The sequence below is a fragment of the Chiloscyllium punctatum genome, chromosome 32 (assembly GCF_047496795.1).
Source record: "Chiloscyllium punctatum isolate Juve2018m chromosome 32, sChiPun1.3, whole genome shotgun sequence".
NCBI classification, from domain to species: Eukaryota; Metazoa; Chordata; class Chondrichthyes; order Orectolobiformes; family Hemiscylliidae; genus Chiloscyllium; species Chiloscyllium punctatum.
In genome coordinates this window covers 60791884-60819821 of record NC_092770.1, presented here as the reverse complement: position 1 = coordinate 60819821, position 27938 = coordinate 60791884, and the positions used below count along the sequence as shown (strand labels likewise).

At 44.8% G+C, this 27938-nt stretch overlaps 1 protein-coding gene across 3 annotated transcripts in view; it reads right to left on the bottom strand.

Annotated features, from left to right (window-relative positions):
• Positions 1-27938, bottom strand: part of large1 (LARGE xylosyl- and glucuronyltransferase 1) — a 498409-nt gene that overhangs the window by 301994 nt on the left and 168477 nt on the right. For all 3 annotated transcript variants that reach the window (XM_072552482.1, XM_072552480.1, XM_072552481.1), the window contains one exon: positions 10775-10961. In XM_072552482.1, the coding sequence (XP_072408583.1) occupies positions 10775-10880 (106 nt within the window). In that variant the 5' untranslated portion in view covers positions 10881-10961. The remainder of the gene's footprint in view (positions 1-10774; positions 10962-27938) is intronic.

The window sequence follows — 27938 nt, the reverse complement described above, 5'->3', positions numbered from 1 at the left end:
CAAATTTTGTCTTGGTCCCGGGCAACATCACAGGATGATGGCGCTGCATAAATATACAAGGTTGTTGCTGTTACATACAGTGACTTAAAACGAAGCCTAGAGCAAAAACTGGATTCGTGCGAACGAAAGCTTACTTCATCAAAGCCATGTCAGTCATAATCACACAAAGGAAGCCCTCTCTGGAAACGAGAAGACTGCCTCCTGTGGAAGTCTGCAGAATTGTAAAGGGGTTCGATCAGTCAGATGTTGTGTGCGCACCTCTGGTTGTAACAGAGCCCAATACATAAGGAGCTGGTCACTGACTTCAGGAAGTGGAGTGGACAGCACACCCTTGTCTGCATCAATACTGCTGGGGTGGAGATAGTTGAGAGTGTCACGTTCCTGGGAGTGATCACCACCAATCTGTCCTGGTCCGCCCACATTAAGAAGGCACAACAACGCCTCTACTTCCTCAAGAGGCTAAGGAAATTCGACATGTCCACAATGACTCTTATCAGTTTTTATAGATGCACCATAGATAGCATCCTATCTGGATGCATCATGGCTTGATATGGTAACTGCTCTTCTCAAGACCGTAAGAAATAACAGAGTTATGAACACAGCCCAGTCCATCACATAAACCATCTACTGAGTCCATCTACACTTCCCACTGCCTCATAGTCAAAGAGCCCTCCCACTCTGGGTATACTCTCTTCCACCATCTTCCATCAGGCAGAAGGTATATAAGTTTGACGACACGCACAAACAGATTCAAGAACAGCTTCTTCCCCGCTGTTGTCAGACTTTTGAGTGGACCTTTACTGTTAATGCTGAGCTCTTTGCACCTTCTCTGCAGCTGTAACACTGTATCCTGCTCTCTGTTCTGTTCCCCTAATGCACTTACACAGCAATGATTTGCCTCTAAAGCACATAAGACACCATTTTTCACCATATTGCAGTGCATGTGACAGCAATAATTCTAAATCAAATATATGTGTGAAAGTTATTATTAAATCCAATGCAGAGTTCTTCCCAATCTAAAGAGTGTTTTAAAGGGTGGAACTAGCTGCACGACAAAGAGATGTTAGGGTGAACAGTACACTTGCATTTAAGTAAAAGCTGGATATACACCAACGATGCTGACAGAATAAAAGGAGGCTGGATGGGAGAAGGCCAACTGACCTGTTACTGTGCCATAAAATCCAATGTAATCTCCAACTGAGACATGTTCTGTCAAAGTGCTCTGCATAAAGCTAACATGAGGCCTACCATTCAATTTTCATCTCTGATGACTCCTCTTTGCCATATGCACATCAACCATCTATAAACCCACACTGAGGACCAGGTAAGAAATCAATTTTCTGGCTGCTTGAGCAGATCTATTGTTTTTGTAATAAGGAGAGCTGACATGGTTAAATAAAGACTTGCTCGCCCCCGCATCACTCTGCACCTCAGAATCCTTGAAACAATATCACTGTCAGCGCTTTCCATCTCCAAGCCTCACTGCTTGACACAGTGAATTAGATTCATAATCATTCAGCAGCAATTCCCAAATAAAATCTCACCTGGAATGGCCCTAGAACCCTCTCAATAAGCAAATGATAAGATATTTCGAAACAATTTCAATATCTGAACAGTACATTATAGTTATTCCTTTGAACAGCCATGCAAGTGACAGACATCAGCAAGCAATGAGCATGGAGAGATAGTTTCTGACACTCCTGATCAAGATTAATCTACCTGGTTAGATGACGGGAAACAATACACAGCAGGATTGGGGGATGTTATATTTTTGTGTTATTATTGTGCCAGGTATGAAAGATGGCTGGGAACTGATTGAAAACACAGCTAGCTAGCATCCATGCATTTCAGAACTCTGCGGACTTGACATTTGGTGTTTCGCCTTCGTAATAATGCTTGTAACTGGGTGTTGAAAAGAACCAAGTGGAATCTTGGTGAGTGGTCAGCAAGGCAACGATATCCGCACTGCTGTTTGCAGAAAAGCTCCTGAACCACACAGCAAACAGGCAGTGCCAAGGCATTAACTACGCCAACAACAGCAAGAGGCCTCACATGGTCATTAACTGGCCACTCAAAAGGGCACCAACTGGCAGAAGGTCAGCAAGGTCAAGACTTTCTGCCTGTAATCTAATTTAGGACAATAAGGATGAGGCACGCAATCCTCCTGGCCAATTATACACCCTTCCCACAAACCCCAGCTCTGTTTCTCTCCCTGTGTTTCACCTCCATTTTCTGTTTTTATCATAATTGAAGCTGTGGTCTCATTCCTGAAGATCATAAATTGATCTTCAAGATGTTTTATATTTAATTGTTTACACTGTTCTCATATCATTGCTATCTGCCTTTTTGTTATCTGACTCCAAAAGCAATCTTTCTTTCCCACTCTTGTTTGTTTCACATCCCTCACCCCAGTTTCTTCTGCTGTGTCTCCCCCTCAATCCTGACATTGACCTGGCTGCAGAGACGGCTTGTGCTGCTCTTTACTGAGGTCTCCCTAGTCTCTTTGTTGCCACCATGCACGGCCAGCTCCTTGCAACATGAAACATTTTTCAGGCTGGAGAACCAGGAAAAATAACTACCCAGTGGGGTATGGCATGAGATGCAAAATCACCATCTCTTTGCAAATTTGAGTGCTGGCCATTGACAGGGTATGTACAGAATTTCCCAGCATGCTAAGCTTTCCAGGTTAACTGCACTGGATTTCCCTCCCTTTCCACCTCCACCAGTCACTCCTTATTGGGATACAGCCTCAAAAGCCATGATCTGCCTCTGCTGATCACCCGTGACACCATTCCTCACATGCAAGGTCTTTGCTAGCAGTCTACTGAACCCCCACAGGAATTATAGTCAATTCCATTTTCTGGCCTCACTACACACCTTCACGCATTTCTCTCCAACCAAGAGCTGCTTGGCCTACAAGGCACTGAGGCAAAACGGAGCAGCCTGAGTGAGATTAGAAATTACACAACACTAGGTTATAGTCCAACAGGTTTATTTGGATGCACTAGTTTTCAGGGCACTGCGCCTTCCTGATGAAGTCACCATATTAGGGAACATCGTCAGTGACACACAAATTTTCTATTTGTGTGTCTTGGTCTCTCGTAAGGTGGGTGATATCATTTCCTGTTCTTTTTCTCAGAGGATGGTAGATGGGGTCTAAATCGATGTGGTTATTGATGGAGTTCCAGTTGAACATATAGAACATAGAACATTACAGCGCAGTACAGGCCCTTCGGCCCTCCATGTTGCACCGACCAGTCATACCAATCTGAAGCCCATCTAACCTACACTATTCCATGTTCGTCCACATGCTTGTCCAATGATGACTTAAATGTAAAGTTGGCAAATCTACTACCGTTGCAGGCAAAGCATTCCATACCCTTACTACTCTCTGAGTAAAGAAACTACCTCAGACATCTGTCCTATATCTATCACCCCAGAATTTAAAGCTATGCACCCTTGTGTTCACTGTCACCGTTCTTGGAAAAAGGCTCTCCCTATCCACCCTATCTAACCCTCTGATTATCTTATACGTCTCTATTAAGTCACCTCTCAACCTTCTTCTCTCCAACGAAAACAGCCTCAAGTCCCTCACAGCCTTTCCTCGTAAAACCTTCCCTCCATACCAGGCAACAGCCTAGTAAATCTCCTCTGCACCCTTTCCAAAGCTTCCACATCCTTCTTATAATGTGGTGACTAGAACTGTACACAATACTCCAAGTGCGGCCGCGCCAGAGTTTTGTACATGTAGCATAACCTCATGGTTCCGGAACTCCATCCCTCTATTAATAAAAGCTAAAACACTGTATGCCTTCTTAACAACCCTGTCAACCTGGGTGGCAACTTTCAAGGATCTGTGTACATGGACACCGAGATCTCTCTGCTCATCTACACTACCGAGAATCTTACCATTAGCCCAATACTTTGCATTCCGGTTCCTCCGACCAAAGTGAATCACCTCACACTTGTCCGCATTAAACTCCATTTGCCACCTCTCAGCCCAGCTCTGCAGCTTATCTATGTCTCTCAGTAACCTACAACATCCTTCGTCACTATCCACTGACCTTCGTGTCGTCTGCACATTTACTAACCGACCCTTCTATGCCCTCATCCAGGTTGTTTATAAAAATGACAAACAGCAGTGGACCCAACACCGACCCTTGTGGTACACCACTGGTAAGTGGACTCCAGGATGAACATTTCCCATCAACCACCACCCTCTGTCTTCTTTCAGCAAGCCAATTACTGATCCAAACTGCTATATCTCCCACAATCCCATTCCTCCACATTTTGTACAATAGCCTACTGTGGGGAACCTTATCGAACACCTTGCTGAAATCCATATACACCACATCAATCAATTTACTCACATCTACCTGTCTGGTCACCTTCTCAAAGAACTCAATAAGGTTTGTGAGGCACGACCTATCCTTCACAAAACCGTGCTGACTATCCCTAATCAAATTATTCTTTTCTAGATGATTATAAATCCTATCTATCCCTGATAACCTTTTCCAACATTTTAACCAACAACTGAAGTAAGGCTCACTGGTCTATAATTACCTGGGTTGTCTCTACTCCCCTTTTTGAACAGGGGAACCACATTTGCTATCCTCCAGTCTTCTGGCACTATTCGGTAGACAATGACGATTTAAAGATCAATGCCAAAGGATCGGCAATCTCCTCCCTGGCTTCCCAGAGGATCCTAGGATAAATCTCATCCAGCCCAGGGGGCTTATCTATTTTCACACTCTGCAGGATTTCTAATACCTCTTCCTTGTGAACCTCAATCCCACCTAGTCTAGTAGCCTGTATTCTCCTCGCCAACATTATCATTTTCTAGAGTGAATACTGTCGAAAAATATTCATTTAGTGCTTCCCCTGTCTCCTCTGACTCCACACACAACTTCCCACTACTATCCTTGATTGGCCCTAATCTTACTCTCGTCATTCTTTTATTCCTTAAATACCTATAGAAAGCCTTAGGGTTAACCCTGATCCTATCCACCAACAACCTCTCATGTCTCCTCCTGGCTCTTCTGAGCTCTCTCTTTAGGTCTTTCCTGGCTACCTGGTAACCCTCAAGTGCCCTAACTGAGCCTTCACATCCCATCCTAACATAAGCCTTCTTCTTCCTCTTGACCAGAGATTCCACTTGCTTCGTAAACCACGGCTCCCGCGCTCTACAGCTTCCTCCCTGCCTGACAGGTACATACGTATCTAGGACACTCAGGAGCTTTTCCTTGAATAAGCTCCACATTTCTAATGTGCCCATCCCCTGCAGATTCCTTCTCCATCCTATGCTTCCTAAATCTTGCCTAATCACATCGTAATTGCCTTTCCCCCAGCTGTAACTCTTGCCCAGTGGTATACACCTACCCCTTTCTATCACTAAAGTAAACATAACAGAATTGTGATTGCTATCACCAAAATGCTCACCTACTTCCCAAGTCTAACACCTGGCCGGGCTCATTATCCAGTACCAAATCTAATGGCCTCGCCCCTTGTTGGCCTGTCTACATACTGTGTCAGGAAGCCCTCCTGCATACACTGGACAAAAATTGACCCATCTATAGTACTCGTACTAAAGTGTTCCCAGTCAATATTTGGAAAGTTGAAGTCCCCCATGACAACTACCTTCCTCTCTCACTCCTATTGAGAATCACCTTTGCTATCCTTTCCTCTACATCTCTGGAACTATTCGGAGGCCTATAGAAAGCTCCCAACAGGGTGACCTCTCCTTTCCTGTTTCTAACCTCAGCCCATAATACCTCAGTTGACAAGTCCCCAAACATCCTTCCTGCAAGTGTAATACTGTCCTTGACCAACAATGCCACACCTCCCCCTCTTTTACCATCTTCTCTGTTCTTACTGAAACACCTAAATCCTGGAACCTGCAACAACCATTCCTGCCCCTGCTCTAACCATATCTCCAAAATGGCCACAACATCGAAGTGCCAGGTACCAACCCATGCTGCAACTTCACCCACCTTATTCCGGATGCTCCTGGCGTTGAAGTAAACACACTTCAAACCAACTTCTTACTTGCCAGTGCCATCTTGCGTCCCTGAAACTTGATTTTGGACCTCCCAATCTCAATCTTTTCGATACTCGAACTACAATTTTGGTTCTCATCCCCCTGCTGGATTAGTTTAAACCCACCCCAATAAACTTAGCGAATTTCCCCCCTCTGGTTCAGATGAAGACCATCCTGCTCGCAGAGGTCCCACCTACCCCAGAAAGAGCCCCAATAATCCAAGAATCCAAAACCCTTCCTCCTGCACCATCCCTGTAGCCACGTGTTCAACTCCTCTCCCTCCCTATTCCTTGCCTCACTAGCACGTGGCACGGGCAACAAACCAGAGACAACAACTCTGGTCGTCCTAGCTCTGAGCTTCCATCCTAGCTCTCTGAATTTCTGCCTTAAATCCCTATCTCTCTTCCTACCTATGTCATTATTGCCTATGTGGACCTCGACTGGGGGCTGCTCCCCCTCCCCCTTAAGGATCCCAAAAGCACGGTCAGAAACATCACGAACCTTGGCACCTCGAAGGAACACACCAACCGTGAGTCTCTCTCGTCCCCACAGAACCTCCTATCTGTCCCCCTAACTATGGAGTCCCCAATGACTTTGCTCTTCTTCCCCTTTACTTTCTGAGCAGCAGGGACAGACTCTGTGCCAGAGCCTTGTGCCCCACTGCTTTCCCCGGTAAGTCATTCCCCCCAAAAAGTATCCAAAACGGTATACTTATTGTTGAGGGGAATGGCCACAGGGGATCCCTGCACTTCCTGCCGGCTTCTGGATTAGTGGTGCTGGAAGAGCACAGCAGTTCAGGCAGCATCCAAGGAGCTTCGAAATGGATGTTTTTTCTTCCTGCCGGCTCCCTTTCCGTCCCCTGACTGTAACCCATCTGCCTTTTCCTTGTACCCTAGGAGTGACGACCTCCCTGTAACTCCTCTCATTAACCCCCTCTGCCTCCCGAATGATCCGAAGTTCATCCAGCTCCAGCTCCAGCTCCAGCTCCAGTTCCCTAACGCGGTTTTTGAGGAGCTGGAGTTGGGTGCACTTCCCGCAGATGTAGTCAGCAGGCACACTAGTGATGACTCTTAACTCCCACATTCTGCAGGAGGAACATTCCATTCCCACTATTCTAAATTCCCAAAGACACTGTTGAAAAATAAGGAATAAAAATTAAACTCATTACCTTACCAATCTGGCGCACAGAATCTTTTTTTTTGGTTAGAGGAGGAGGATGGGTGGGAGACACTCCCTGAGTAGTGTTTCGGGTAACGCAACCACACAAATATATGACTTCCCAGAAGTTCTTCGCTCCTCCGTCAGCAAATGGAGGCCCGACTCCCGAGGTAAGTCCCTTTTAATGTGGGAAAACTCCCCCTTCTCAGCAGCCCTGCTTCACCACTCCTTCTCTCCTCGCCACTCTGGCAAAATGGAGACTCTCTAGCAAAATGGATGAAATGCCAAGCCTCGAGAAATTCCCGTGTGTGTCTCTGTTTAGCCTGTCCCAGGATGGATGTGCTGTTCCAGTCAAAGTGGTGTCCTTCTTTGTCTGTATGTAAGAATACTAATGAGAGTGGATCATGGCTTTTGGTGGCTAGTTGGTTTTTATGTATCCTGGTGGCAAGTTTTCTGCCTGTCTGTCCGATCTAGTGTTTGTTACAGTTCTTGCACGGTATTTTGTAAATGACATTTGTTTTGCTGGTTGTTTGTATAGGGTCTTTTAGGTTCTTTAGCTGCTGTTTTAGTGTGTTGCTGGGTTTGTGGGCTACCGTGATGCTGAGGGGTCTGAGTGGTCTGGAAGTCATTTCAGAGATGTCTTTGTATAGCAATGTGGCTCGGGTTTCTGGGCACGTTGTCTGCTTGTTTGGGTTTGTTGTTGAGAAATCATCGGACTGTGTTTATTGGGTACCCATTCTTTTTGAGTACGCTGAATAGATATTTTTCTTCAGCTGCTCATGGCTCCTGGGTGCTGCAGTGTGTTGTGGCTCTTTGAAATAATGTCCTGATGCAGCTCCATTTGTGGGTGTTGGGGATGATTGTTTCTGTAGTAAAGTGTGTGGTCTGTGTGTGTTTTCCTGTAGATGCTGGTCTAAAGTTCTTCATTAACTGTTCATTCTACTGTGACATCTCGGAATGGGAGTCTGTTGTCATTCTCTTCCTCTTTTGTAAATTTTATGCCAGTCAGGTTATTGTTGATGGTGTTGTAGGTCTCGCTACTCATTTCGCCTTCAATAACAAGTCCTACGAACAAATGAATTGAACACCCATGGGATCTCCGATCTCAGGGTTCTGAGCAGGGGCAGTAATGCAGAGATCTGAACAAACAGCACTGCCCAATTATCCAACCCAAACTCTGGTTCCGGTACGTGGATGACACCTTAGCCGTCACTAAACAGAACAAATTAGAGAAAACCTACAACACCATCAACAACATCCTGACTGGCATAAAATTCACAAAAGAGGAAGAGAACGACAACAGACTCCCATTCCGAGATGTCACAGTAGAATGAACAGTTAATGAAGAACTTTAGACCAGCATCTACAGGAAAACAACACACACAGACCACACACTTTACTGCAGAAACAATCATCCCCACACCCACAAACGGAGCTGCATCAGGACATTATTTCAAAGAGCCACAACACACTGCAGCACCCAGGAGCCATGAGCAGCTGAAGAAAAATATCTATTCAGCATATTAAAAAAGAATGGGTACCCAATAAACACAGTCCGATGATTTCTCAACAACAAACCCAAACAAGCAGACAACGTGCCCAGAAACCCGAGCCACATTGCTATACAAAGACATCTCTGAAATGACTTCCAGACCACTCAGACCCTTCAGCATCATGGTAGCCCACAAACCCAGCAACACACTAAAACAGCAGCTAAAGAACCTAAAAGACCCTATACAAACAACCAGCAAAACAAATGTCATTTACAAAACACCATTCAAGAACTTTAACAAACACTACATCGGACAGACAGGCAGAAAACTAGCCACCAGGATACATGGACACCAATTAAACACCAAAAGACATGACCCATTCTCACTAGTATCCTTACGTACAGATGAAGGAGAACAATCCATCCTGGGACAGGTCAAACAAGAGACATGCACGGGAATTCCTAGAGGCCTGCCATTCTAACCGGAACTCCATCAATAAACACATCGATTTAGGCCCCATCTACCATCCTCTGAGAAAACAAACAGGAAATTATATCACCCACCTTAAGAGAACCAAGACACATAGGTAGAAAGTGGGACATAAAACCAATTCTTTACCGGAGGTTCACTGATGATGTTACCTAGTATGGTGACAAAACATCTGAAAACAAACCTTCCAGCTCAGCGAACAAACTTACAACCTGTATAAATAAGGGGAATGGCAGGTGTGTCTTTTTCTAGTGTGGGGGAGCTCAAAACTAGGGGGCACATTTTTAAGGTGAGAGGAGAAAGATTTTAAAAAGCCACAAGGGGCAATTTGATTTTTATCCAAAGAGTGGTTCCCATGTGAAATGAACTGCCAGAGGGAAGTGGTGGATGCGGGTGCAATTACAACCTTTAACAGACATTTGGATAGGTTTACAAATGGGAAAGATTTGGAGGGATATGGGTCAAGCGCAGGTAGGTGGGACTAGCTTTGTTTCAGAATCTGATTGGTGTGGACTGGTTCAATCAAAGGGTCTGTCTCTGTGCTGTCTGACTATGAATGGAAGTACAGTGGAACTTTTTGCAATTGTTAAGAAACTTAATGAGGCTGTATACAGTCTATGCCATCTCTTTCGTGCAAGCCAACCCTACAGTTGAGGTCTCAAACAAACAGCCTTACATCCTGGACTTCAGCGTTGCAGCAATTGATGCATTTTCAGTTTGCATCCAGAGCACTCTCCCTGCCTATAATATTGATTGTTCTGGGCACCATTTAGCATTCTTTGAAAAAAATAATCAACGCACAGTCAAACTCTTAAATCAATAATTTATCCATAGTGCTCACGTTTGGAGGGTGACGCACCAAATGCAACTCATTACAAAAGCATGAGGCAAAACACACAGCAGTGATTGAACAGTGCTGCATAGGATAACAGAAATTAGCGGTTTCACATCCACCTGGTTAACACACAAGCAAACTAACAAAGATTAACAAACTGTGCCGACACATTTCACTCAGTCCAACATTGCCTCGTGGTGAAACATTCTGGATGTCTGAGCGCAGTCTACCTTGCCATCTGAATTGCAAGCTCAGTGCGGCTGTACAGAACTGCACCCAAACTAGAGCCCCCTCCCATCCAAAACACCACAGAAAATCAGTGGACATGTTCCTGAAGGATAAAGTGCATGGTGCTAATTGCACCACCCTCACTCCTCCCACTGAGCTCCCCACCTTCAGAAGCACTGCCTTCCTGTACACCAAACAGAACAGATTTCATTTGCCACAATTAATGATTCTTCAGCATTTCACTTCTATTTCGAAGCAAATCAAAAAGGGAATAACTTTTTAAACGTCCTAGGAACCTTTCAGTCTACTTACTCACTCCTGGAGCATTCAGCAGTTCCATATTGAGCTTCTTAGATTCCATTCCTGCATCCAAACCCATTGACATTTCCTCATACGAGGAATATCCCAAGAACAATCCAACATCCAATCACTCACCAGTCACCCTGGCGTGGTTTGCTGTACATTCATTTGAGGTAAGAAAGGGATGGACCAAGAGATAGGAAAACAACTGCAAGAAATGGATGTGTCACTTGCCTTTAAACGTCCCCGAGAAGAGGTAAATCCAGGTAAATGCTGGCACGAAGAGAACGGTCAGGGTGGCTGCGAGGAACTTCCTGCGCCCTCTGCAGATTCCCAGCATCCTGGGGAATGTCGGGAGTCAGGTCGTGGCTCTCTTCCTAGGTGGGTAACATCAGATCCTCAGCAAGGTGCATGTTAGTCCCTGAAACGGAAACAACACAGTCACTCAGTAACTTGCTCAGCTCAGCATGTGGGCCCCATAGTCACTCTTAAGGCAGCAGCCCTCGGTAAGACCACCTGTCGACTTTGCTAACACGCTGAACCCGGTGGTACAAAGATGTGAACGTACATGTGAACATTTAAAGTCAGAGCAGGAATAGGCCCTTCAGCCATTCAAGCTCACTGCAACACAGCCCATTCTCGAACGCAGTCTTGGGTCTAGATGACTACTCCCAGTCAATGCCTGAATCACTGTCCTCAATGCCTGTTCTAGATCAATTTCCTTAAACCTACATTTGAACTCAGTGCTGCCCATTGATGTTCTAGGTCGGTGCCCGATTCACGTTCCAAGTTTGCCTCTGCTCCTTAATAACTGCAAAGGACGCTGTGATTGGGCAGGGTATTGGAATTAGTAACGGAGACCAAGATCTCTTGACTTTTTTTTTTCTGAGCCAAAACTTGAGATCCCTGAGGATTTAATTATGACGGCTCTTTTACGCCTTTATATACAAAATGCTGCTGCAATTCATGCAGGCACAAGATAACAAACCTATCCACATTTCTTTTCTCGACACAATGGCACACTTTCATTTCAACGCGATGCATTCAAATAATCCCTTCTGTAAAGATGGAGAATGTGCGCTCTTTTAGAAACATAGTCGTTCAGAAGTACTGCAATCTTCCAGCACCTGCTTTGTTACAAAACACTGCTTTTATATCATTGAGCAAACAATTTACTTATCAAGATTGTGCTTGATGCTGCATAGAAATGAAATATTGCACCACTTGTCAATTATCGGAGGGTAACTGCACTGACATTAGCGAAGACAAAATAGACCCCAGGAATGGGCACTGTCTGATGAAACGAATTTACTCTGGATTGAAGACTATCTACCTCAGTGAGCCTTAATTCCAATCTCAAAAAAAGAGAGTTCTCTGCCATACAATAACAATATACCACAATAAACTGCACTGATTTAGTGCCCTTAAACACACAAGTCACTCCGCAGCAATGGTGCAATGCACTGTCTGGCACTGGGCCAGTAAAGTAGATTTTCGGGTGCATTTTGCATGTTTTAATGAGTGTCACAAAGGAATAAAGAGAGTGAGAGAGGAATGTAGGTTTATAAGGAGACCTCCAGAGCTGTTAAGGAATCTTTAATAACAGGTAAACAAAAGGATTACCATTACTTGAGAAGAGAATGATGGAAAATGAGATTTATAGCCTCCATCGAGTGGCCTCGGTGGTTGTCAAAACAATTTGACCAAGGTATGTAATGGAGGACCAAACAGGAAATCTCACTTTTCTGAGTGGTTTTACCTGTAAGATCACCAAAGTAATTAGAAGATCCCAATGGTGGATCAAAGTTGAAGGCCCACATTTGAAACGAGTGCTGATTTCACGTAATCATTCAGTACAAGCTCAGAACGTTTTGAACTGTACAAAATAGTCTGAATGCTTAATGTGTTGCTGGCACCACAATGATGGCAAATGGCTGGTTGTAGTTGGTCAGTGTAGGTGCCTACACTGTCCTTGCTGAGGCAAGATAAAATGCTGCACTCTGACTTCCTCCAGTTGCCAAGCAACTATTTGAGTGGGGTGACCATAATGTCCTTACTGGACTAAAAGGGTCAGCGACTCCCCCATCGCCTCTGTGTATTTCATCTGGTCATTTGACAGGCTGAGTCCCTGAATCATAATAGCTAGGTCTGAGGCCCTATGGGACTTCATCAATCTAAAACCTTAATTCTGTTGCCCTCTCTGTTGGGAATGCCTGAGCTACTGGATGGTAGGGCTCTGTGCCTACTGTGGCATGATGACGTCATGGGTCAGTAACTGGGCTAAAGGTTTAGGGACATGGCTTGGTTGGATTAATGTTCCTTAGAAGATGCAACAATCCCTGTCCCAACAGCTCGCAATCCATTATCCGTAAACAGCCCATGAAAAGGCATTTCTTCCAATGCCTCCCTTCACTCTCTAAGCAATAATTTTTAAATTGTCATCACCGTCTCCCCAGCTGGAGAGTTTTTGTACTCACCACGTAGAAACCTGTCACATAATTTTATCAAAAGGCCATTTGACCTCTTTGGAGGAGACTTCTCTCCTCCAGTACTGACAGCTGGACTGATCAGACCAGTTACCTCACCACAGCAGGAGCATCATAACTCATTGAGGGTTTCAGCACTGTATCACCTCGCACTCAGCTATGCTGCCCTCCATAGCCAAGGACACGTCAATTCCTCACTTCCCTCCAGTCACATTGCCAAGACTGGGAATGGGAAAAGCTGGAGGAAAATACATCCCAGAAAAAAAAAGCCAATGGAGGAGAGGAAACTGTAGAATAATCTGAACCATTTGTGAATTCTGAACATTTTCAACTCGCAAAACTGTTATCGCATTTGGGAAGAATTCCAGAGCATCTGGTCTCTTGCTACTGTTCCATCTGTGTTTAATTGTAAAGTATTCAATTGTTCCCATGCCATCTACAGTGCAGTACATAAAATTGTTGGAACGCTTTCAGTCCAGCATTACCTGTACACTTGGAGTGAAAGCGCAAGGCAAGGAACTGTGAACCAAACAATTATCTCCTGTACTTGCCCTCTGACACAAAGGGTTCAATGAAGGTTTACTGTCACGTTATAGACAGGGTGGTTAAATGGCATTTAGCACACTTGCCTTCATTGCTCAGATCTTTGAGTATAGGAGTTGGGACGTCACATTGAAGTTGTACAGGACATTGGTGAGACCTTTTCTGGTGTACCATGCCCTGCATGTAGGAAGGATAGAGGGTTCAGGCGAGATTAACCAGGATGTTGCTGGGAAGGGAGGGCTTGAATTATGGCAGAGGTGAGATATGCCTGGACTTTGTTTGACTAGTGTCTGGGAGACTGACAGGCGACTTTATAGATGTTTATAAAGTCACGAGGGATATGGATAAGGTGAATGACAGATGCCTTTTCCCTAGGATGGGGGATTTCAAGACTGGCGAGCTTATTATTAAGATGAGAGGAGGGCAATTTAAAAAAGACATAAGGGCTTTTTCCTTTTTAAACACAGAGAGTAGTTCATGTGTGGAATAAACTTCCAGAGGGAGTGATGGATGCAGGTACAGTTACCATGTTTAAAAGACATTTGGATAAGTACGAGAATCAGAAAATTTTGCAAGTGCAGGCAGCTGGGACTAGTTTAGTTTGGGATTGTGTTAGCCATGGACTGGTTGGACCGAAGGTCCTGTTCCCATGCTGTGTGACTCGACTGAAGTGACCTTTTGCAACCATTTTATTATGTAAGAGTTGGGGTGTCCGATGCTGTTTTATTGTAAAATAAGGCAGTACAGATATTCAGACTCAGAATGCCTTGCCCTGTGCACAAGGAAGTGTCAGGTTTCCACAGCCAGTGCAGAGGGTGTGCTGATGTGAAGCAGGATTCAGTACCACTTGCTGCTCAGACAGACATTGTTGGGAGGGAGTGGTGTGCGCTGATGGCATTTATACTCAAAAGGCACCACCCTCCTTCTGAACAGCTCAAAGTTCAGACGGTTCCACTTTCCTTTTCTGCAGATGGTTAATCCTGGGCAGGCAGAACAGTGAAAAATAACTAGGGTGATACTGCAGTTCATAGGGTTAATTTACAAAGAGTTAGCATGCATTCCCATGAGTGTCACTGGCTGCCAATCACTCGTTACATGTCTGTTCCTCTTTCTCTCACCTCTATCCCTCATCTCTCTCAAACTCTGGTCTCACCTAGAAGGACTTTTTTTCACAATTACACCATCTATATCATGTGTAGTGCTCTAATAACAAGCTCTGTAATGGGCTGGTTGCCTGGAGTCCTTCTCACTTCTGACTTGTAAATCCCATTCTCTGTGAACCAACTGCATCAGGAGAATGAGCAAATAGCTGAAACCCGCCTTGCTGATACTCTTCACATGCCTTTGTTTCGCTCACTCCAAAGGCTCAATGTTTCTGAAAACTCCTCCCCCCTCTACCCTGCTTGAAGTTGAAGTACACAAGGAGAGTGCTTAGGTGTATGAGCAACACTGGAGCAGGTCTGAAGGACCAGTGTCGGGTAATGCCGGCAAGGACGTGTCTCCACTGTCTTGGTGACTGAACGTGTCGGCTGTTCTACCAAGATCTAGAACTGATCAGCTTCTTCTGCAGAACTCTCTGGTCTTTCCTCCCCGACCAGGAACAACCGAGCTCAGGACTCCAGAACCAAAGCCGGATTAATTTCGCTCTTTCCACATTATATTCCAATTGAAGGCAGCGACAACTCTGAGAAACACAAATTGCTTTGTCCCCAAATGCTGGATCCCAAATTGAGGAGGAGGATCGAGATGAGAGATAAGGACAGATGCTGCTCAAACAGCAAGGTGGCACTCCCGTGATGGGGTGAACATCCAAAATGCTGTTCAAACCATCTGGGTCAGTTCGAATACACACTCTCCCTTAAACATCAACTAAACTTCAAAATAATACCTCAATGAAATGTTACTCTGAACTCCATGACAGTAGAGGTCACACTAACATTTCTCCAGTCTGTGATGTGGAGGAGCTGGTGTTGGACTGGGGTGGACAAAGTTAAAAATCAAAGAACACCAGGTTATAGTCCAATAGGTTTATTTTGGAACCACTAGCTTTCGGAGTGCTGCTCCTTCATCGAGTAGCTAGTGGGGCAGATACATAGGACACAGACTTTATAATAAAAGATGAAAATGTCATAGTGCTAATGCAATGCATTGAACGAATGTTTGCTGTTATGTCTTTAATCACACAATCGGTCGGCAGTCAGTCCATGTGGCATTTTATAAATTCGTACTTTAGAAACAGAACCAGTCTGACTCAAGATTGGGATACACAGAGACGCTAACCTCACACCTTTAATGCAGTGTCTGAGCCGAGATGTCACCTTTGTTTTTACAAAAACAATCTTGGGAATGTGACTTGAAAGAATTGGGATTTACATTTTCAGCACTCAAAACCTGCACCCCCATTCTAAGTGATTAAAGACTTAGCAGCAATCTTAGTTTGTTCAATACATCGCATCAGTTGCCTGACACTTTGATCTTTTACTATAAATTTTGTGTCCTCTGATCTTGCCCCACTAGCTACCTGACGAAGGAGCAGCGCTCTGAGAGCTTTTCTCCAATTGACAGCACCCCGCCCCCCCCCCGACTTCACAGCTCAGGAGGTGAAGCAGAGTGATGATTGAGTAGGAGACAGAGGGGTGGGGGAAGAGGGGGAGAGGGAAGCAAAGTCAAATCAATCATGTTAGCTTTACCGTGTTTAGTTCGGAGTACTGAAGGAGATGTGAAAGCTTTAAAGACTTGGCACCAGCTGGATTTATTACAATACTTTGCATTCTAAATGTGCCCAATCACAATTCCACAGAACAGCTCAATTCCCTCTTTTGGGCACCTTCCAAAAATTGAGCTAATAGCAACCGAGGACTGATTTCTTTCCGAGTACCAGAACAGTTCCGCATGACACCAAAGGAGCAATTCTCAGCAAACCGACTCAGATGTGGGCAGTGCCTCAATGTAATGCCCAGACACATAAGCCTACTTTAGAGAAGACCAACTGCTTTCATTCATTTGTGAAAATCACTTAAATACCACTGGAAACTAAATGTGTATTATTCATATAGTGACAATATTTAAACTGGCTTTGTAGCTTGATTGCTGACAATGAATAGTGTTGGAAGTGGAACGATACTGGAGCTTTAAGGAGGTGTATTTTGTCCTGTTCTTTTCTTAAATGAAGAAAGGTTGAGATCAGAGGCATTGATCGGTCTACGTTAAAACCCAAAAACTAAACAGTAGATGAGGCCTTTTTTTTCCTGAGGTTGGAACAATAGAAGCAGCATGAAGGGGTGGGGTCAAGCTTCCATAGAACCAAGATTTTTAGTTTGAATTTTTCTAGTAGCAGTTGCTGGGGTGTTGAAACTGAGTTTGGAAGCTACAGTACATCGTTCCCCGTTACTCTGGAGGTTTCTCGATCTTTTTCCTCCTGAACTGGAGAATTGCCTGTGAAATGATCTATTTTACTAAATTTGCCTTTTGCCAAGTGTGCATTTATGGGAGGCTACTATATTGGAACAGTTAATTAGTATTAGTTAATATGTATATTATTTTGTTCAGAATTTTGATAGAGTTACAGTTAAGACAATTTTTTGATTATTATTTTGTCTGTATTCTGACTATAGTGTAAAAATAAAGTGTGTTTTGCTCAGAGTCGAGTCGCTTGACCAATCGAATTGAATCTGGAATGCAGGTTCAAGTCACTCTGACTAGAGCAGATAATCTGCGCTGACACTTGAATGATGTACTGCAAAATATAGCGTGGCATTTTCTTCCACACGGACAGCTCAGGTAGATGGAGAAAATGTACACGATGTTACTCAATAAAAGGCCATCTCCAATAGCTGAGGCAGTGACCTCCCTCTGCTAATACTGTTGACACAAATCAACTGATTGGGTTTTGTTTGCCACCTGTAGGATCTCTGTACACAAACTGGGTGCCACACTTGTCTCCATAACAGCAACTTTACACATGATTTGATGACTGTAGAACTCTCTAATTACTTTATTCATGGGATGTGGGTGCCTCTGATTTGGCCAGCCCTTATTGCTCATCATCTTGACAAGGTGATGATGGGCTGTTTTCTAGAACCACTGCCGTCCTTGGGCTGCAGATAGACGCACAGTGCCTTGAGGGAGCGAATTCCAGGATTTGGACCCAATGACAATGAAGGAACATCAACACATTGCCAAGTCAGGATGGTGAATGGCTCGGAGAGGAACATGCAGTTGATGGTGTTCCGCGTATATGTTGCCCTCATCCTTCTAATTGGAAGTGATTGTGGGGTTTGGAAGGTGTTGTCTGAGGATCTTTGGTGGATTTCTGCAGCTCATCTTGTAGATAGTAGACACTGCTGGTATCGAGTGTTGGTTGTCATCATCAAGCTACTACCATTATCAAATAAATGGTGGCCAATTTGGAAGCAGTGTAGAGAACATTCACACATAGCCAACCACAAGCAAAAAATCAAATTAGTGTTGCAACATGGAGACGAGACGACAGTTGAACGTTTTGGAGTTGGAATCATAAAATGAGAGTTCTGCACCAAAGGGTGAAATCTTTGAATAGACAAAAAGAAAGGGACCACAACAGATAAGGGGTGCATAAAAGACAAAAATGGCTAAATATTGTGTGTAGGGGAATCGGACACAAAAAGATGCGGAGCGTAGCTAAGTACAATGATCCAAGTGAAGGGAGTCTTCAATATACACAGGCAAACGATGGCCCAAACATTATGTCATCAGAAATAGTGAATGCTTTGAAATTGATCAGTATAGGAACAACTCTGAATATTGATAAAAATACAATTCATGTGAACACCCTTTGAAGAAACAGAATTAGAAGTGATGTCAGAAAATTATGGATATCAGAAGAGAAAGCAGAATTAACATTTCAGGTCCAGTCCTGAAGGGTCATCGGACTCAAAATGTTAACTCTGCTTTCTCTTCTGCCAGACCTGCTGAGTTTGCCCAACTATTTCAGTTTCAGTTTCTGATTCCTAGCATCTACAGTTCTCTGTCTTGTTTGAAATACCAAAAGATACACCCTAAGTGATTGAGACACTCACCAATTGTTAAGATATCCAAGAAAACTAAAGTCATTGAGTGTAATCACGTTACGAATATAAGCTTAATGAGTCATCTGATTAAACAGTGATATCGAAGCTCATACTAAAAAAAACCAACACATTTGAAATAGAAGGTAGTGAATGCAGTCGAAACTAAGAGTTGGTTACAAACAACAGCAGGATTATTTAAGTGAAGAACAATATCTGGAAAGAAACAAGAATGTTTTGTTTAATGTGAACCATTGACTATGTGCAGGGTTTTCTCATGGCCTTTGTGATGTGGACAATGGTGACGTATTTTGGAGAACTGAGTGACAAATTCAGCGAATCCTCTCTCAACATGACAAGCAACAGGCTGCAACTTTCAACTACGTTCCGGATTTCGATACAGAGCCCCCGCCAGTGAGCAGGGAGAGGCCTATTAATGGGGATTATTGCTCATTATCACCCTCATTATTACATGAACATGCCTCAGTAACTGGCTCTCTCCTATTCTACCACTCTCAGGGTGGAAGCTAGATAACAAGAAAGTCAAGGAAGTCAAACCAGGTAACCTGGCAACTCTAGTTCACCATGTGCTCCTCCAGACCACCATCTTGGAAACTGGGCACTTGCTCCTCAGGGCAATGGCTGCATGCACACCGCATCGACAGGTGCTGGCATCTGTCACATGCCACTGCATCCGTACCATCTGACCCATTCGCAGTATGTGTCGACCCAACCAGAATTGTAATGCTGCTGTAGGAACAGATGCACACAGAGACAGGCACTGCTGGCTGACAAGAGTGGAGAACTGTACATCTCATGGCTTAGATTCACAGTCATACAGCACGGAAACAACTCTTCGGTCCAACCAGTCCATGCTGACCATAATCCCAAATTAAATCCCACCTGCATGCACTTGGCCCATATCTCTCTCAACATTTCTTATTCATGTATTCATCCAAATGTCTTTTAAACATTGTAACCAGAAATGCATCCACCACTTCCTCTGGAAGTTCATCCCACACACGAGCCACTGTGTGAAAATAAATTGCCCCTCATGTCTTTATTAAATCTTTCTCCCGCGTCTTAAAAGTACGCCCCCTAGTCTTGAAATCTCCCACCCCAGGGCAAAGACACCAGCCATTCACCTTATCTATATCCCCTATGATTTTATAAACCTCTAAAAGGTCATCTCTTAATCTCCTAAGATCCAGTGTAAAAGCAGTCCCAGCCTATCCAGCCTCTCCTTATACCCATCAAACCCACCACTCCTGGCAACGTCCTGATAAATCTCTTCACTTAATCTCTGAGCACACTCATACTGCTGTCTCACACCACCTCTGCCTTGCCTTTTAGCATTCTGCAAGCCCCACGGTACTTCTGTCTGACCTTGCATTAGTGCAGATACAAAGCCAGGTGGCTGGCATCAGGAAATGGGGGCTTGGGCATGGCAGTGTGCAGTGTCAATCCCATACTTACAACATGTGCTGCCAGCACACGTGACAACCCTCTGTACTCTACTTCCACTGGACGTCTCAAAATGGAAGGGGCGATGTTCCTCAGTCAGCACAACATTGGTTCAGTAGTTAGTGGGTTTGACTCCACCTTCGCGTGACTGTGTGGAATTGGTATGTTCTCCCTGTGTCTGCTTTCCTCCCATAGTCCAAAGATGTGCAGAATAGGGGGATTGGCCAGGCTAAATTGGTCATATTGTCCAGAGATGTGCAAATTAGGTGCATTAGCCATGGGAAATGCATGGGATTAGGTTGGGGTTGGGATGCTCTTACGTGGATCAGTGAGAACTTGATGGGCTGAATGGCCTGCTTCCACCCTGTAGGGATTCTATTAAAGGGGACTGCTGCCAGTTTGAGGGTCCCGGTGAAGGGCGGCATCAGTCCAGCACTCTCAGCTTAGTCAGATATCTTCTTGGTGATGTCAAGGGGGTCCATCTCACTACAGTCTGGGGAGTGGGCCACAGACTGTCCTATAGCTCATGTGCAGCTTGTCAGGGGATTCATGGTGGCCGGGTCTGGTCAGTTGTCAGCCAGGGGAGTACGGTCAGTCCTGGGGGTGGTTGGGGGGGGGAGCGGAAGATGGTGGTCAGCCCCATGACTGTCATTGGGTATCAGGCTACCTTGTAGTGGTACCAAGGTGGGAGGAGTCATAGTTGTGGAACGGAAGCAGCGTGGACAGAGAAGAGTTGGTAGTGAATGGGAGACATGGAATGCTAGGGGAAGGGAGAGGGTGGGTGGAATTTTTTTAAAATTCATTCGCAAGGTGAGGGTGTCACTGGCTAGGCCAGCGTTTATTGTGCATTGCTAATTGCCCAGAGGGCTGTTAAGAATCAACTACATTGCTGCAGGTCTGGAGTCACATGCAGGTAAGGATGACACTTTTCTTCCCTGAAAGGACCTAAGCAAACCAGCTGTGTTTTGCCAACATTTGGCAATGGATTCATAGTCAACATTTGACTCTCAACAGCAGACATTTATTGAATTCAATTTCTACCATCTGCCTTGGTAGGATTTGAACCCAGCTCCCAGTAATATCACCTGGGTCTTTGGATTTACAGGCCATGCCAGGTGGTCACCACCTTGGTCTCAATGAGGGCACTGTGTATCATGATAGCAGGCAGGACTAAAACTGTAGTGATGGCAGTCAGGAGTAAGGCCACGAATTGCACATTGAGAACCTACAGGAAACATTGCAGTAGCTAGGCAGCCACGGTTCTCTGATAGTTTTGGGGTAGAATGGGGAGGGTAGGTGAAATTGCAGAGTACAACAGAGAATGGTACATAAAATACTGAGGAGATGTGAAGAATCATTTGTTTAGACTGTGGTGTGCTATGGACTGGCAATGAGAAAAGCTGGAAAAATTAATATTTCAAAAGGACTCCTTGATGGGGAACAGCTCACAGAGGTATCGAAATAGCTGACCTGAACGTTCACTGGTTCCTGTCTCAAACTCTAGCTCCCACACACTCTCTTATTCCCATCATGCATTTCACTCTCAAAGGAATAGCCAACATCTACCTTCAAATAGAAGACTCACCAGAAGACCTTCAAAGCAATAGCAAGCTTCCAATTAACATTGGACTAAAGGAGGGCATTTCATCCCTAGAGTGCATTCTCTTTTACAATTAGGTGCTTTTAATCAAACTGTTCAGGCATCTTCTGACACATCTTTGGATGAGGTGAAACTTGAACTCCAGATCTCCTGCTCAAAGGGAGGGACAATACCAGTGAACTGAGTGTACACCCGCCATTATAACTGGAGAACGCATATGAATTTTGTTTCATCAAGTAAAGATGGAGGACATAAGCAGAAATAAAGTGGTTCTTGTAGTGCGGTGGCAAGTATCCCTATCTCTGAGCCAGAAAGCCAAGGTTCAAGTTCCACCTGCTCCAGACATGCGTCATAACTTTTTTTTTTAAAAAACAGGTTGGTGAAAAACATCTTCAAGCAGAACTAAAGACATCTGCTCACATCAGGGAGCAGTGGAGTCAGGGGGTTCATGTCATATTGATTCACTTGGCTAATAAATGGTGACTGACACAAGTACTTTTGCTCATCGACTGGCTCTCAGTGATACAAAAGCTGATCTCCTTCCGTGCTTTAATTCCCCAACTTTGTCCCACATAACTTAGCCAAGTTACCTTAAAAATAAATCTTCCAGCCTCAGGTTTTCGACACTCCAATTTACAGAATTCAGCCCACCAGGCCCACACTGACCCTCAGAAGCGCAGCCCACCCAGATCTCAACCCCCCCACGCACCCCACCCCCACCCCCCCCCCCATCCCCCCATCCTTATAACCTTGCATTTCCCATGGCTAACCCACCTAGCCTGCACATTCCTGAACACTGTATGCAATTTAGCATGGCCAATCTTTGAACTGTGGGAGGAAACCAGAGCATCCATAGGAAACCCACGCAGACACTGGGAGAATGTCTGTGTGGAGTTTGCACAGTCACCCAAGGCAGGAATCGAACCACGGCGCTGTGAGGCAGTAGTGCCAACCCCTATGCCATAGTGCTGCCCTAGTTGAACCAGTATTTTTTGGGGCCAATTTTCCTACGATGTTGGAATAGTGCTCCCTGATTTCCCTGTTGAATGACACGGTTCCAATTTGACCAAAGTTTCAGTGTGAAATGTCAGTCAATGAGTTTTAAACTCGCTGGGCAGCACGGTGGCACAGCGGTTAGCATTGCTGCCTCACAGCGCCAGAGACCCGGGTTCAATTCCCGCCTCTGGCGACTGTCTGTGTGGAGTTTGCACATTCTCCCCACGTGGATTTCCTCTAGGTGCTCCGGTTTCTTCCCACAATCCAAAGATGTGCAAGTCAGGTGAATTGGCCATGGTAAATTGCCTGTAGTGGTAGGTGCAGGGGTAAAAATAGGGGGAATGGGTCTGGGTGGGTGCACTTTGGCAGGTTGGTGTGGACTGGTTGGGCCGAAGTAATCTAATCTAATCTAAACTAAACACTAATCCAGGGGATGAGCAAGACACTCCAGGCGAGTTGATGACACAAAGGGGAAACTGAGAGTCACTTGTATCAATTCCATGCATCGAGAGAGAACCACAGTAATGATTCTGGGAGGTAGATATGCCATGACAAGATGCACAGGGGAATAGAGGAGAATCAGGAATTAAAATTAGAAATCTGTGGAAGACGTTATCAGGAAGCAATATTTTTCAGTCACATTCAATCTGCAAATCAACAAGGGGAAGAGAAGAAATGTTTGTCTTGAGCTACCATGTGTTGGAAGATTTCCCTGACCACTATTTCTAATGAGATGATAAGCTAATTCTTTCACAATAATGTCACAAAAACAAGTTAATTGGAAATTTTCAGAGGGAATCTTATCCTGCCTCCTACTCTCCAGATGGTTCATAAAATAATTGCGGAGTGCGGTCGGATAATCACTGGACTGTCTTTAGTGTCAGATTGGTTGTGCCACATATGGATGGCCCATAGTTAAATAAAACTCTCAAGATGTTACAATCTGACACATCTTTTGCTTTGTAAATATTTGTGGCCACCAACACGACCCTGAGGAATGACAACTTTTCAGGTAAACAGAATCAAACGTTCAGTCCCAACTACACAAACAGTAATTGCATGTTTCCATCACGAAGTATCCTTGCAGCTTCTCTGAGGTGTCACTGTCTGGGTGAAAACATACAGCAACAATGACCTGCATTTTATAGTGCCTTTAAGGCAACAGAGTCACCTTCAGGGGCTGTGCATCACCACTGACAAACAGTATTTAACAGTGATGACAGTCAGATGGATGAACACACAAATCCACTCTTCCAGCCAGTTTATCAATAATATTCCAGGTCACAGCCATTTTCCCAGAGCCCAGATTGGGGCAGGATTTGCACATCATGGGCTCGGCCAGCATCTGTCACCCGTTTCTAAACGATCTGGTGGTAAACAGCTCACTGAGCCATTTCGAAGAACAATGAAGGGCCAATGACATTGCTGTGGATGTGGAGTCACATGTAGGCCAGACTAAGTGAGGATGGCAGATATTCATCCCTAAAAGGACGTTAGTGAGCCAGATGCCCAGAAAACGCTGAAATTTGCAAACGCGATGTACGAGTCCCATCCATGTCTTGCATTTGAAAATGGAGCTCTGGAAATTCCTTTCCAATTATTGCTGGTTTGTCATGTTGGTGGGTTTTCATAACCGTACTACTGTGAGTAGCTTTCAATTCCTGATTTTATCCATTCAATTTAAATTCCACCAGAAGCCATTTGAACCCAAGACCTCAGATTTTTAGCCCAGGTCCTCTTAGTTCATGAGAGGGCACCACAAGACTGAGGCATCCTCCCAGTTTCTCTAACCCTGATTATACACTCCGTGCGGAGCGGGGACTGGAACCCACAATGACCTGAATCCCAAGCCAGAGCGCTGTCAACTGAGTCAAGGTGGGCACATTGAAGTTCCTTCTAACAGTACTTGAAAACCTAGCCTCTGAGAGTCACTTTAACCTCACATAAAATATAATAATCTGGGATGGTGTTAAATATGGGCTTTGCCTGTTTTAGATCCCATACCCATAAATTCCTAATCTTCAGCACCACATCTTGATTTTATAGTCACTGATGAGTTTTTGCTTTTGGATACACCTCCTTATAGCCATCGCTCTGACCTCACGCCCAGAATTTAATTCTGGTTATGCTTTTGCAAAGCTCCTTGATGTGCTTCAGAAGGTGTTACTTTACGGTGAGATCCATCTATTACAAATACAACCTTCGGTCGTGGCCTATTTTGGGCTGCGAGAGGTTTTGGATGTTGGCGTTCTATCCTGCTTTGTTGGAGAGGCTGCTCCCGTACGACCCCTGACCTCCTCTCAGTCTGCAGCATCTGAGTCCCTGACTTAGCAGGGAGCTCATTTTCAGGAGCTCCATCAAATTATTTTATTTATACACAGTCATAGACAAACGTTCCTCACAGTAGCTCAACTGCATGTGACTACTGACACATATGCTCCATGATTTGTGGTCTCATCCACACTGCAGAAACCAAGCACAGAGTGGGTGACTGCTTTGCAGAACACCTACGCTCTGTCCACAGAAAAGACCCAGAGCTTCCAGCAGCCTGCCATTTTAACACCCCACCCCTGTTCCCTGTCTCAGGCTTGCTGCAGTACTCCAACAAAGCTCAGCGCAAGCTGGAAGAACGACTACTCATTTTCCATTTAAGTCCCCTTAGGACCCGGGACTTAATATTAAGTTCAATAGTTTTCGGGCCTGAGCAGCCTCTTCCATGTTCTTAACCCAGCCCCATATTCCAGGCCTGGTCCATCATCACATGGGCTGCTACCACACACAGCCATTGTCAGTCAGTAATGGTCGCCATTAGCAGCTATTGATTTTCTCAGGCTGACCTGAGCCCACTCCTTTGCCTGCCTAACTGTTTTTCTCCTCTCTGTCTGGCTCTAACTATTATTTACTCTTCCCCCTCTCCCGCCTTCTGTATAAAAAACATCCTTTTCCCAGCTACCATCTGTTCCGAGGAAGGGTCACTGGACCCAAAACTCTGATTCTCTCCACTGATGCTGCCAGACTTGCTGAGTTTTACCAGCAATTTCTGTTTTGTTTCAGCATCCCAAGTTCTTTTGGGTTTTTGTCACATGATTTGTACATTCATCATGTTATTAATTTTCGCATTCTCATCATAATTACATCTTAAGTACCATTGTAGCGTTGAAGGAACCTCACCTGAATATAGTAGGTAGGCCAATCCTAAGGATGATTTGGAGATGCCGGTGTTGGACTGGGGTGTACAAAGTTAAAAATCACACAGGACAAGGTTATAGTCCAACAGGTTTAATTGGAAGCACACTAGCTTTCGGAGCGACGCTCCTTCATCAGGTGGTAGCGGAGGGCTCAATCCTCACCTACCTCCACTACCACCTGATGAAGGAGCGTCGCTCCAAAAGCTAGTGTGCTTCTAATTAAACCTGTTGGACTATAACCTGGTGTGGCGTGATTTTTAACTTTGTACAATCCTAAGGAAGTTATTTGCCAAAGGATCTTTTTTGTTGGTGTTATCTTGTGCCTTGCAGCATGTGTGACTGGGTTGAGAACTGAAGTATCTTTTATTTCCTACAGATCATTCAGGCCATCTATCAGCCTGCATTCCCATGGCCAATCTACCTCACCTTTGGACCATGGAAGGAAACCGGAGCACCCAGAGGAAACCCACAGGGACACAGGGAGAATGTGCAAACTCCACATGGGAATCGAACCCAGGTCCCTGGCACTGTGAGGCAGCAGTGATGACAAAGCCACCATGTAGTGCTGGGCGCACACTCCAGAAAAACTGCAGCAACAACCAGAGGGGCAAAAAAAACCTCAAAAATCATCATGGCCAATAAACAAATTGAACTTTGAACAAAGTCAGAATTAAGAAGTTGCTAAAGTGAAGCATGAAATTATCAGATAGCCTCAACTCATTCACCAATGTCCTCTCTTGGACTGGCTTCGATGTGCCTCCACTCTTCCGAGCCAACCTATGAACATAGAAGATAGGAGCAGGAGGAGCCATTTGACCCTTCGAGCCTGCTCCCCCAATCATGGTTGATCGTTCACTCAATAGCCTAATCCTGCTTTCTCCCCACAATCTTTCGTCCCTTTCGCCCCAAGTGCTAGATCGAGCTGCCTCTTTGAGTACATTCAATGCTTTGACATCAACTACTTCCTGTGGCAATGAATTCCACTCTTTGGAGAAGAAATGTCTCCTCATCTCCACTAAAACAGTCTACCCAAGAGTCCTCAGACTGTGACCCCTTGTTCTGGACAAATCCACCATCAGGAACATCTACCCTGTCTAGTCCTGTTAGAATTTTATAAGTTTCTATGGGATCCCCTGTCATTCATCTGAACTCCAGCAAAAACAATCCTAACTTAGTCAATCTCTGCTCATCAGCCTGGTAAACCATTGCTGCACTCCCTCAAGGGCAAGAGCATCCTTCCTCAGAAAAGGAGACCAAAACTGCACACAATATTAGAACATAGAAGAACATAGAACATAGAACAGTACAGCACAGAACAGGCCCTTCAGCCCACGATGTTGTGCCGACCACTGATCCTCATGTATGCACCCTCAAATGTCTGTGACCATAAGCATGTCCAGGAGTCTCTTAAATGTCCCCAATGACCTTGCCTCCACAACTGCTGCTGGCAACGCATTCCATGCTCTCACAACTCTCTGTGTAAAGAACCTGCCTCTGACATCCCCTCTATACTTTCCTCCAACCAGCTGAAAACTATGACCCCTCGTGTTAGTCATTTCTGCCCTGGGAAATAGTCTCTGGCTATCGACTCTATCTAGCCTCTCATTATCTTGTATACCTCAATTAGGTCCCCTCTTCTCCTCCTTTTCTCCAATGAAAAATGTCCGAGCTCAGTCAACCTCTCCTTATAAGATAAGCCCTCCATTCCAGGCAGCATCCTGGTAAACCTCCTCTGAACCCGCTCCAAAGCATCCACATCTTTCCTATAATAGGGCGACCAGAACTGGACGCAGTATTCCAAGTGCGGTCTAACCAAAGTTTTATAGAGCTGCAACAAGATCCCACGACTCAAACTCAATACCCCTGTTAATGAAAGCCAAAACACCATATGCTTTCTTAACAACCCTGTCCACTTGGGTGGCCATTTTAAGGGATCTATGTACCTGCACACCAAGATCCCTCTGTTCCTCCACACTGCCAAGAATCCTATCCTTAATCCTGTACTCAGCTTTCAAATTCAACCTTCCAAAATGCATCACCTCGCATTTATCCAGGTTGAACTCCATCTGCCACCTC